The sequence below is a fragment of the Cupressus sempervirens genome, chromosome 3 (genome assembly GCF_028749045.1).
Source record: "Cupressus sempervirens isolate cs-2001-9-10 chromosome 3, ASM2874904v1, whole genome shotgun sequence".
Taxonomy (NCBI): Eukaryota; Viridiplantae; Streptophyta; class Pinopsida; order Cupressales; family Cupressaceae; genus Cupressus; species Cupressus sempervirens.
The window spans coordinates 1,020,073,163-1,020,086,714 of NC_143120.1; the positions used below are offsets into that span (position 1 = coordinate 1,020,073,163).

At 33.5% G+C, this 13,552-nt stretch overlaps 1 protein-coding gene across 8 annotated transcripts in view; it reads right to left on the bottom strand.

Annotated features, from left to right (window-relative positions):
* Positions 1-1,549: 1,549 nt before the first annotated feature.
* The window catches only part of LOC149570249 (ran-binding protein M homolog), a 212,664-nt gene continuing 200,661 nt past the window's right edge, over positions 1,550-13,552 (bottom strand). For 4 of the 8 annotated variants that reach the window (XM_089822889.1, XM_089822885.1, XM_089822887.1 and 1 more), the window contains 2 exons: positions 2,160-2,221; positions 1,550-1,881 (listed from right to left, as the gene is read on the bottom strand). In XM_089822889.1, coding sequence (XP_089679015.1) covers positions 1,794-1,881; positions 2,160-2,221 — 150 coding nt within the window. In that variant the 3' untranslated portion in view covers positions 1,550-1,793. Of the gene's footprint in view, positions 1,882-2,159; positions 2,222-7,352; positions 7,572-13,552 lie in introns of those variants that run through there. The other 4 variants (XM_089822891.1, XM_089822892.1, XM_089822893.1 and 1 more) reach the window with 2 other exon arrangements.

The window sequence follows — 13,552 nt, forward strand, 5'->3', positions numbered from 1 at the left end:
ATGTTATATATAGGTTTCACATTAAGGTGATTGTTAACTAAAAGCAAATATTGATATGCACAGGAAAATACCAGCAATAAATTTTCTCATCACAAGGAGTTACAATTTTGCAGTCTAGTGATATTTGGACGACCCAGGTACTTAGTTGGCAACATAGTTTTATTTGTGGTGACTAAAAAACTCAAACACAATCGAATTTCCAGAAGCATTGCATACAAACTCATTTTATTATTATTCTTGCTATACTAAAATTGATTGGTTTGCAAATTTTTAGACAAAGTTGAGCCAATCTGACTTGTTTGATCCCTCGCTATAGGCAAAGACTCTCAATGTAGTTGATGTTTCTTATGAAATGCAATCATTCTATTGAACTATGATCATTGATATTTTTTATGAGATGGACAAGAAATGCCAAGATCCATAGTGATAGACTTGGAGATGTTGAGAAACTTTAATACAAATCACATCAAATACTTTACACATTTTTTAATTTTTTATTCAAGCATCTTGAATAGATGTATATAGAAAATATTGGACTGCAATCCACTCTTAATCACATACCCATGAATGTGTTTTTGTTGATAAAAGGTTGCTAAGTCGGCACAAGCATAGACAACATCTAAAATGGTTATTGTGGGTTTCATGCTTGCCACAACATTTGATAAAAATGCTTTAGATATTGGGAGCTTAAATCAACACAATATTTAGATGATCATATGAATTGAAATGGGCATGTGAGTAGAAAGAAAGTAGAAAGACACTGTGTACAGATGAATGTATGAAACCCACCTCTAAAATTGAGTGCTTAAATTGTAGGCACTCATCGCTGAAAACCTAGTATTGTACATTGAAGGAGGATTAATCAACTGCATGGAATGAAAATCATGTTAAATTAAAAAAACATGAAGAATAAAACAAAATAAATGGTAAGAGCATGAAAACGAACACAAAAATACCTAATGCAGCATGGCAAGGGAATGGGCACAACAAGGAAATGGCAGAGCAAGGGCATGGGCACGACAAGGAAATGGCATGGCAAGACCTTCAAGGGCACGAGCATGGAAAACTTGACATCAATCCATTGACGTCTTAGCTTATCTCCACACTCATTCAACTAGCTTAGCATCTCTCCAATATCATAGTCGATCAAATAGGGAATAATTTATGTCGTGTTTTCATTTTTATTTTTTATACTTGCAAAAAAAACAAAAAAAATCACACACAAATCACACTTCCGTCACAAATTGTTGTTGCAATTTGACCCCACATGTTGTAGTCACAACATAATCACTTTGGTGTATTCTAGAGTTACTCTTGACTTCATTGGTAAACATATGATAATGCGAAGAAAACTAAAAAACTCAAGAAATTTAGGGGTTTCAAGGTGGACTTTGGAAATAGGTCCATAAACAATTGTACAAGGATAATACCCCAATTAGAGGTCACCGTAGGGGGGCACACAATTAAGAGAAAGTTTTATGTGACAAATATACAAAAATGATATATATCTTAGGAATGTCATGGATGAATTCCCTAGGGAGATTCTCAATGGATAGTGCTAATTTAGAAATATGATTTAAGCATGAGTAGTGAGAAATTACATTGAAGGGGTTGCCAAATGGCTCCCTGAAGATGCTTTCTTGTAACAATTTGGTGAAAATACGTAATCATGACCAAAGAAAATGGATCATACAATATATGATACTAGAAAATCAAAACCATAAGTATAGACTATCCATGTAGATATCCTACCCATATTGAAAAAATACAAAAGAGTTTTCAAAGATATTCCCCTAGGGATTTCTCGAAAAAGAGGATTTGAACATTCTTAGAGTTGGAAGAAGGGGCAAAACCAGTAATAGCCACTCCATATATACATGCCTGAAAATTCAAGCAAGAGAGGAAACAACAATCATTAAAGATGGTGCATATCTAATCTGGTAGTAGCACATTTGCATCATGAGTAGTACTAGTTAAAAAGAAACATCACACTATAAGAATGTGTATTGAGCATAGAGCATTGAATAAGAAAACTATAACAAATAGATATCTTATTCCTTAGATTGATGAAATAATGGGTGAGTTGCACAACACGTGTTATTTTTACAAAGTTGATCTACGATCAGTATACCATTAAATTAGAATGAAGAAAGACATACCCAAGATGTTCCACTATGCATATTTTGAATTCTTTGTCCTTTTGTTTGGGCTCACCAATGCACTGACATTCCAATCATGTACGAACCATGTATTTTGAGTTAAGGAAATTCCTACTCATATTCTTTGATAACATATTTATTTACAATAAAACATAGGAAGAACATCTCCAACATATCAAAGAGGTTGTGAGAATATTAGAAACATAATCAATTTTTGCTAAATTTCAAAATGTGAGTTTGGGTTATAAGAGATCATATACCTCGAAAACAAAATCAATGCAAAAGGGGAAGGTCTGGATGACAAGAAAATTAAAGTCATCAACGAGTGACCAAGACCCACAACCCTAACCCATCTCAGAGGGTTTGTAGGTTTATGTAGCTAAAGTCGTTGCTTTTTAAAAGGGTTCTCTAAAATCACAATCCCACCTCACAAATTTAACAAAGGAGCTTTTACATGGAATGATGGTGCCCAACAAGCTTTTGAGAAACTCAAAGAGATGAATATTGCCTAGCTTTAGCAATTCTAAACTTCACCATGCATTTTGAGTGATAATGTGATGCGTCAAGAGAAGGGATCAGGACAATGCTCATGTAGGGGAAACATCCAATAACTTTTGAAAGTCATAATAAGGAAATGTTGGTTATCATGCATGCCTTAGCAAAATTTTGATAAAACCTAATTTGTGGGAGATTTAAGGTGAAGACAAATCATAATAACTTGCAATTCTTTTCAAATCAGAAGGATCAATAATTAAGGTGCTCTATCTAGGTAGCTTCATATCAATAATATCACCAACATATCAAAAGATTGTAAACAACAAGCCATAGAAAAATATGTCAAGGATCCTTAAACAAGTGAATATTGGAAGAGAATGTACCCAACGAAGACTTCAAGGTCTAGGACGGCATCATTCTTTACAAAGAAAGAGTGATGAAGGGTGATCACCTTAATATTGCAAACACATAACATAATAAAGACACAAAGTCAATTTGTAAGAACAGAAAATAGGCCTCTTATTATCTCCAAAAGTAATGAATTACAAAATTAAAAAATACAATATGCAAAGCCACATTTACAATATTTTGTAAATTAGAGTTGTGAACCACACCCAAAACTACCGTAGACAATCCTATGGGCCTTCCTATATAGACAATTTCCAACATCTGAGGATGTTCTAGACATTTAGCCCTAATCCTTAAGGTCGACCAACCCCCAAATAATTATTATTTTCAAATTTATTACATTAGAGTCAACTCAAATCAATTACAAATTATAATATAAGGTAGCCCGACTTCCAAAGGCCATAACTTTTTAATCATAACTCTAATTGATTATTATAACTCCTTTTCCAAAATAGTAGTTCATGATCTTCAATGCCTTGACTGTGTAAGCATTGTCAATAAGAGTTTGGTCTTGTTCTAGAGCCTCTAAAGCCTTCATAATTGACCTCAAAGATTTTGTACCCAAAAACCTCAATAACTTCACTAATACAAATGGTATGGCAATGAAGCTCATTTGTCAAGCTTATATAACTAAAATAAACCTCCAAATCTGAAATCAAAACATTTTGATCTCGTATGACCAATTTACAAAAATATTCAGTTTCCACAAATAGTAACCTTGCACTAAAACACCCTTATTCAAAAAGATAGAAACATAAATATTTTTGAGTGATGCAAGATTGCCCTTACACCTAAGATGCTCCTGCATCAAAGATTATACTTGACTCCTCAATAAAAAAGTAAGGGCAAGATTCTAAAAGAGTATCAAGATAACCCATTAGTAGGACATCAAGCCTACTATAAAATATATAAACACATTGGAGATAAATATTTCTAGAAAGGGTTAAAAATATGTGTAAAATTATGTACAAGAATGCATGACTTGCCAACATAATAAGACAATTAATGAACTAGCACGGTTACTACAACCATCACATATTCCAAATCAGTAATAGGAAAGTGTACCCATGGATTTCATAATAGGATTTCCATGAGTCTAAGGTAAGGACAATATCTTTGTGGTAGTAAATGCACTCACAAGGTATGCTCATTTCTTTGTCATCTCCACAAAATACAAGTCATGTCAGATACCAGAGTTGTTCTTTAGAGATGCTTTCTAGTTCTATGGACTTCCTCCAAATATTGTAAGTGATAGGGACAACAAATTCCCTACAAAATTTTGGCAATAACTTTTTCACCTAGCAAGAACATGGTTAACTACTAGCGCAAGAAACCATCCACAAACTCATGGGTAAACCAAGGTTGTAAATAAGTATTTAGAATGATACCTCATGAACTATATTACAAAACATAAAAACATTAAGAATAAGTGGCTACACATTGGCAAATATTACTACAATGACCATTATCATATGTCAATAGGAATGAGCCCATTTAAGACACTTTGTGGGTACAGGGCTACATCCTTTGGGAGTTTCATCACCAAAGAAAGAAAAGTACCAAGTCTGCAAGATTTCATATGGCAAGGAATGGATATTATCAAGACCTTGATAGTAAATGCATAGAAAGGTCCTTTGTAATTGGAAAGTTGGTTTTTTTGCAATTACAACCATACAAGCAATCTTTGATTAAGAAAAATGGGGCAAAGAAACTTGAGTCGCAACTCTATAAAGCACTAAGAAAGATTAGGGAAGTACCTTACGAACTCAATCTTCAAAAAGATAGTAAGATTCAAATGTGTTCCATGTCTCCTAACTTAAGAAGGTTTTGAGACCATGAGTAACTTCTTGTGCCAAATTATCCTCTTTCGATTATGAAGGCCAACTTGCACTGGTGCTTGAGGTTATTCCAGACACTTGAGAAAGGAAAATGAGGAATGAAACTATTAGTGAATTTTTAGTCAAGTGGGGAAATCTGTCAGAAATAGACGCCACTTGAGAGAAAGAAGATGCTCGAGGACAAGAAAATCAAAGATGAAGGGATTGCAATGAACCTCGATTAAGTTATGAAGGAATCAATATAATGGACATAGTTACAAATTTGATCAATACTTTATGAATTATTCTTCCTTATTTTTATTTAATAATTCCAATAAAAATAGTAATTTATTGAATACAAATAACAAAATTAAATACATTACGATTAATAATGTAAAACCAAATGACAAAAATAATTTATGTTTTGCAATTAAGGATGTCACTCTACACATACGTAAAATATGTGTGTGTGTGCATGTACATAAAGCTTCAAAGGGACAATATATACGTGATAATACTATTCATAAAAAATATTCAATACTTCATAAAGAGATCAATACAGTTCCATTTTGTTAACACAATAAAGACAAAGCTCAAACTCTAGGTGTCAATATCAAAGATGAATGTAATTACCCATTTGGTTAACAAGACAAAGATGGATATTTAGTGTCGGTATCAATGATGAGCATAATTCCCATTTGGCTAACACCTCCTAGAGGAAATAATGGTCAAAATATTCTAATGATGTCAACATAAGCATATGTGATAAGGTCTTAAGTAGGAAATGACCCTTCCAAGAATAAACCTTAGGGGGTGCACTCCAAAGAAGACGATGGTCCAACGAAAGGTCAGGGAGCCCGATTTGGAGACATCATTAAAGGTTTTGGATAGAACATTACAATTAGACTTGTGACAGTTTTATTTTGACATATTGTTTACAGGTTCTATTCATCCAAAACCAACACTAGAGGTGGGGACATTACACCTTCAGTTATATATTGTGCATTATTATCCCTACCATATTGTTCATTCACCATGATACTGATGAATAAGTTGACTTCCTGCTTGTAGAATTTCAAATTCTTGGGAACAACAACATAATTTAGTAGGAATGCTATGGAGAGGGTCATGGCCTCCCTTTCCTCTAATCTTTGGTTCACTCAAATAAGGTGGGAAGGCAGAAGTTGGGTCTGATTTCTTATCGGAAGATTGTTGCTTTGAATTGAGAGTTATGGTAATGGCAGTCATGATATTACGTCATTTGAAAGCCTTCACTCGGATTATTGTCCATTTCATAGTTCTTATATAGTTGTTGTCCATGCAGTACTTCCAAAGTAATTTTCTTTGTTGCATGAATTCAATTAATATTTAGCAAAATAATGGATAAATTGCCTAAAACAATGGAAAATAGATCTTATGAAACTGTGGCATTCCAATTCAAGGTTCTTTTTGTCACATGTGCATAGGTGATCTAATTTGATGCCAAGGGATCAAAATTCAGGTTTGGATATATAATATCAAGTATACGTATAGTTCCAAAGCAATTTTAGCAACATTAAATGTGGAGAAAATCATAAAGCTAAAAATGTGGTTACAAACCAAAGGATAGCAGAGCACATTCCAGTTAAAATTCTATTTATAATCTCTACTAATTCTGTGCAAAATTTGAGATAAAACAATAACAGAAGAACATGTGATGGGCAAACGATATAAAACAATACTTACTTTTTGATTTGCTTATCATACTGATGATCAATCACAAAGTGTGATCCACGATGTAAATAAAAAACTAACTGAAATTTTGTTTTAAAAAGAAAAACGAAAAAGAAACACCTTTCTGCCAGTCAGAGTCAGAGTGGTAGGTGTTGAAGAAGGGAAATTGCCCTATGGGCTCAAAGGCATATACTAAATTTGATTTTTCAAATGTTCCTGGACCTTTGATACCTTTAGCAAAACAAATTCTTAGCAGAACAAATACATTTAGATAGTTGTTTGGATCAATATTCAACTACTACAATAATAATTTTATGTGAAGCAATTGCAATCACTACAAACTGTTTAATAGTAGATCAATTCACATGTTTCAGACACTTTTTAATTAACATGCTGCAAAGAACTCTATTGCAAAGAATACTGCTTTTCAACTCATCTGTCGTTTGAGTTCCAATCATTTAACCAAATAACCTTAAAACTAAACCCGAAATTAATAATGCTGCATATAAAGACCTGATATGTTCACCACGATGGCATTCACAAAAATAAAGTTACAAAAAGGACATGACGATCAAGGCAAAAATTGATTACTGTACATGGGATCTTGACTAGATTATGCTATTATGCATACCAATTTTATGTTGTCTACGTTTTAGGAAATTGTGGCCTCTAATTAGACGTAAAAAGTCTATAAGTGCAAGCAGTAACAGCTTCCTAATTGAGATCAATTGAAAATATTTGCAAGGAAAGGACACAGAAATCAGATAATTATCCATATTCATTTCCAAGTCATGAGTGTTTAGCATTAAGAAACAATTCTTGTATAATTCTCAAGTTTTCTTCATAAAAAATTTTTAGAAAATTCCATATTCAGCAAAATCTTGGTGGTTGTATACAATATCACTTGCAGATATCATCACTCCAAAGCTAAATTTTGGCACATAACCCATGCTCATTGAAATAGATCTTGAGTCAATTGCTGCCAGAAAACAGTGAAGAATTTGAGAAAAGAGCCCGTCAAAAGAAATGAAAGATGCCAAAAGAAATCCATTGTCCATGAAAGTCGATACATATATACAATTGAAAGCAGTCCTAATAAAGACTAAATCTCATGTTGGAAATGGGGACTCACATTCTCTTACAAAGTTATAATAAGGAATACAGATAAGATAGCTAAGGGATCTTGTTTTCTAACATGGCAGGTGGAGCTTAGAAACAAAACTCAGCAATAAGAAATATTAAAAGCACTGTCAAGCCACATGCTAATACACAAGCATCTACAAATTTTGTGTCTAGTATATTCTATACATTCAAGAAAGGAAACAAGCAATTCAATAAGTGAAGATTACAAAAATCTTTCAGGCTGCGGATTGAGTGTGCACATGCTGTGCACAACCAGCAACATATTTATGAAAGTGAAATAGTTCAGCCAACTTTTCACTGCAGGTTCTTCATAAATAAGATCTCCTTCCTATGGGTTTATTTGTCTTATGAAAATTCCTAGTCATGATAAGTACTTAGTATGGTTTCTTACGGCAGCTAGCTTCTTGTAGCATATTGGTTCTTCTTTCTGACGGATTAGAAAGTCTGCTTGGAGAGGCATGCGTGTCCTTGTTTTCACGGAAAAAATTGTGTATTATTCTGAACAAGTATGTATATGGGATTCTTGCTGAAGCTGTTTTAATCAAATATTGATTGCCAACGTTTTTGACAAGAAAAAATCTGATATGATGGAGACTCTTCATTTTGATTACCAACTTGAGATTTTCTTTTAGTTGATGTGCAGAACATATTGGATTAAGTTAAACAGATTAATGTAATGTCCCCTTTCTGGATCCATGATGATTGATGTCTTTAAATCATTTGTAATACTTATAATTCATTTTAATTGTCAGATGATGTTTGGTTATTTAGATTTATGATCAAAAGATACAAATGTTATCCAGTTTGCCTAAACACCATCTATAGACTCCCTCAAAATTTACAGGTTCAAGTCTGCTTCACTAATAGAATGCTAATTGGGATACATCCACAAGATTGGATTTATACAAGCCCCTCCTTAGTAACATTGTATCCTTCCAAACATCAAAGAATCAAAATAGTAGAGATAATCATATTTCAATAATCAGAAGATTAAGATTATTATTTAAAATTTAAAAATACCCTTATTCCAAAATTGATTCTCACGTAAAGATATATTATAAATAATTCTATTTTAATAATACTATGTTAATAATTATCCCATTAAATTTTAAATATTGATAATATCAAATATTCAATCATATATTTCTTTTAATATTCACATATCATATATATGAAAAATTCATATAAAAAATGCTAATAAAAATAGCTTTTTCCATTTAATAAAACATATAATTCCTAATATCACATACGTCACAATTTATTGCCCCTATATTTTCAGGTTTATTGCTCCTTGTCATAAGGTGATGGTATGGGATATAATCTTATGTATTACCCCTTTTAAAACCCAACTCTACTTTTATAATGTAAGCAATGTTTCCTTATGTGTTGGGTAAAATTTTTATAATATTTTGAGTATATGCTTTATCATTAGAGGCAATCTTATGTCTTTTTCTCCTACCATATTGATTTGCATGACTTCAGCGATTTATATCCCTTCCTATACCTTATATCTTTTTTGGTGGCAAAGGTGGAATCCACATAAACTTCAGGTTGGGTATTTGCTCTTTAAAAATCCCTATTATAATTTTGTGTTTTTATATGTTTCTCCCACTGTGTCTTGTCTTTAATTGCTCAATCCCTTAAATAGGGTTGGGTTGTTATATTAGGACATTCGCATCCTTAAATTCCTACTGCCACCCCTTAGTTTAGTTATTGTTTTAGTAGGGACGTTAATTTTCATGATAGGTGGCATTGTTATTACTCTTGGTTATTATTGATCTTTATTCATTTGAGTTATTTATATTATATTTTAAAGATTATGCATTTGTTTAGTTGATTTCTAATATAAAGATTCATTTTGATATTATCTTATAATATATAATGATTGTATTTAAAGACTTTACTTATTGATATTTCATAAAACTGAATGATCTAACAACCTCACATATTTCTTGTTATTTAAGATTTGAGGTAGAGATTTTTTATAAGAACTATTAAAAGTTGGCTCTCTAACCTTTTGATAACAATTTGGATGCATAAAAGACTCACATGCTGAAGCTTTTTGACACTATTTTGGACGTTCGTCAGCAAACATCTCATTGACATAACCCTTTGACAATAATTCTCATTGGGGAAAGAAAGATGGATCTAACAACCTCACATATTTCTTGTTATTTAAGATTTGAGGCAGAGATTTTTTCTAAGAACTATTAAAAGTTGGCCCTCTAACCTGTTGGTCTGATTTTCCACTAGCCAAAGATTTTGATAAAATGTAAGTCAAAATCATCAAAAGAATTGCAGTTACTTTGCTTAGGGTTTCTAAATTTTGTTAATCCTTATGGAAAACCCTAGGTCAAAATATTTCTATCTTTGTGATCAATACAAACCCTTTTTCAAAATTGATTTTAATAGTCCAAAATAAGGATATGCAAAATTTCTTGATATATCTTATATCCTTATGTTTTACGACAAGCTTTCACATTATTATTTGATTACTTTCTATATGATTAAGTCGCGATGTTGTGAAGTCTTCATGACCGCAACATCGCACCTCTTTGCTCACTAACCATTCCAAAGGTAGTGAAGGAGCAAAACAACTTGCTTTAGGCTCTGCGTGGCTTCGCAACAAGCAAAGGCATTTTTTTTTTTTAAGTTGCGAACAGGTGAAAAGAGTATAAGTGCAAGGTTGTAGGTCTTTCTGACTTCAGTTGATCCAAAGTGGCGACTGTGCGAAGAAAGAAGCATATTACACAGGCACATCCTCGCAACTGAGTTAAGATAACTATGGGTTAAAGGAGCGGAGTTGCGAAAGCTTTAGATCGCATTGTTGCTAAGTTACATGTTAAAAGAAAAGCAGTCAATATAAAGGTTGATCGCATGTTCACATGTAAAATACAGCTGGAGATTTCTAATGTTGTGAAGCAGCAAAGGGAAGACACATCCAAATATGTTCAGACGATGAAGCCAAATCATGGACACATGGATTGGTATATAACACATGGCAGACAAATCTGACAATAAGCGCATGATCGCATGGTTAACTGGCCAAGATAGTTTCAAGCTGCGAAATCGTGAAGGATATATGGCAGTCAAAAGAAATGTCCATCACTGGTTTGCAAAGGTTTAAGCGTAGTTAAAGTTTTAAGTTGCAATGAAATGATCAAAGTGATCACGCAATCAGATTTTATACCATCGCACCATCACTAGAGTTAGTGTTTAACTCACAAAGAAGGTAGCGAGGTAGCGAATGCAGTGCATTGCACTGTCGCAAGTTCTAACCCTAGTTAGTAAGTTGAAGCTGTGAAAGAGCGAAAACAAAATCAAATGGTTACGGTTGTAGAGCATCGCATGTTCGCAAGAATTTGTGTAGCAAATAAAATTTAAGTCACGATGTCGCGATGAAGGAATAACGGCTAGATAAAACAATGATTGCAGCATTACACAGTTAATGTGTCTTGCTAAACCGTTGCAAAGAGGCGATAGTATTAAAGTATGAAATAGCACAATATCGCAAGGTTTGAAGGTGTTAAGTGATAAATGAGTGCGAAGCTGCAAAATACTAAGAAGTGAAGCCCTAATCACATAGTTGTGGATGTGAACAGGAACAGAAGAGATTCTAGAGCAAAACAACGAAAAACGCTTTGTTTGTAATGTCGCGCTTGTTAGTTTTTAAAGCATAAAATGGCTTTTCAATGGCAAAGTCTGAGCTGGATAAGGATGTGATGAGTTGGATGTAAGAAAATCTGAAAAAGCATAGGTTTGGCCCAACTTTCAAGAATTGATAGGTTTTCAAGTGTGCCACTCTTAAATGCAGATTAAAGCCACACTCTCATTACAGAAACTAATGAAGTCTGAAGAGTAGGAGAATTTAATTACTGTTTTCTCAGTGTCTGAATTTTTGGGAGCAATTTTCAAGTGTAGAGTGATATCTAAGTGATTTTTCATCTTTCAGCATATAGAATTAACCAAATTTCTGGCAAAAATGGCTTAGGGGGGAGGGAGAGCTAATTGCGCAAGCAGTAATTGAGCAACCAGATGCAGCACCGAAGGTTCCAAGCACATTTGTAGAGGAATGGATTCACATTTTGCCTGGTTCAACTAATGCATAGAAAGTAGATGATTTGGCATTCAAAGACCCATGTGCATTGTGTAGAGATGCAAAAGTCCTTGATAGAAATGGGTATGAATTGTTTTGGTTTTTCTACAAGAACAGTGCATCAGAGGTTTTGGTTTGTAACCCATGGGTAAGAAACTTAGGCAAATTAATTATGCCTGAAGTATTTGTAGATGTCATCCTGGTGAAAGCCCTAATCAAATGTTATAATCCTATCAACAAGATGTTTCATGGAAGGGATAGAAGTATTTTCCTATCCCTAGATAAAGAGACACTAATAGAAGCTTTCGACTTGGGAGAACCTATGTCAATGCCCATAGAAGTGGAGAAATTAACTGAGAATTTCACGAGTCACAAGAACTTCTACATGGGCCGGAATATGACCAGATATATTCCATCTACAAAGAAGAATGTGGGAGACATTCCAAAGAAGAAGGATCTTGACAAGTGTATGCCATTGGAATTCTTCCAAAGATATTTTCAGAACACTGTGTTTGGAATCAACAAAGCCCTAGGTTCAGATGGAACTAAGGAAGCACTAGGAGAATATTATATTATGGCCTTGAATATCCAAGACCCAAATCATAATGTTGGTTATGATTTTGTGGAATATATCACTGAGAGTATCCATAAGGATATCACTGCTGCTCAGCAAGGAGACTTGAAAAATTTCAAATTCCATCACTATTCTTTAATCATGCACTTGATCATGTTCAAGAATGCAGACATATTTGATTAGAGTTTCTTCAAGTCTACTCAAGAATGGGGATAGAGATTGCTAGTACAAAGGTGGACAAGGGTATGGCAAATGTTTTATCCTTATTCTAATGCAATTGCTTTCTATAATGATTTTGTTTATCTAGTCTTGAAAACGATAGGGTTGTTAATTGAAAGGATTGCTAGGAGTGTAAGAAATGTTGTTAAACCGAAATTGTGCTTTGATGTTGGGAAGCAATTAACACATGATTGGGATAGTGTCTTTTTATTTGAAGAATATATTATTATTAAGGTTTTTGGATGCCCTCAGCCACCCCATATTTTAGCTATGTACCTAAAAGGTTAGGGTTTGTGGAAGTATTCTTGCAACTGATTTCTTTAAACAGAGAATACTTAAGCAAAGATGTTAAGAAAGGAACTTTCCTTTGTAGATGTACCAAAGTGGGAGATTTTGAGATTAGCAAGAATGCCATTAAGGGAACAAATGAATTTTTAAGAAAATATAAATTGCCAACTAGACCCGCTAGGACTTATGATCCTTACAATGTAGTTAGATATGCCCCAAAAAATGTGAGGGGATATAATTTGCCTCCTACCAAGCCTATGTAGAAAGAGGATGTCATTACTAAAGAGCTGAATGAAAATGTATGTAGAGAAAGAATGATTAAGTATAGAGATATTGTTAGTTTTGAGTATGAGATGAAAAAAGTAGATTCAAATTTCAAAGGTCTCTATTCTAATGAGGATTATTTGTCAAAATTGGACAAATGTGTGGAAAATTTTGATGAATTGGCACAAAACCCTGAGGCAATTAGGAAGAAGATTGACCCTAAGTACTCAGATGACGAGATTGTTGTTGTTGTCTCTAATGAGGAGGACCCAGCTGAAGAAGAAGAGGCTAAAGATGTTCTTAAGAGTTCTGAGTGGGCATAACAGAGACACAAAAGCCAAAAAATGGTTGAATTACCTCATAAAGCCCAGCAAAA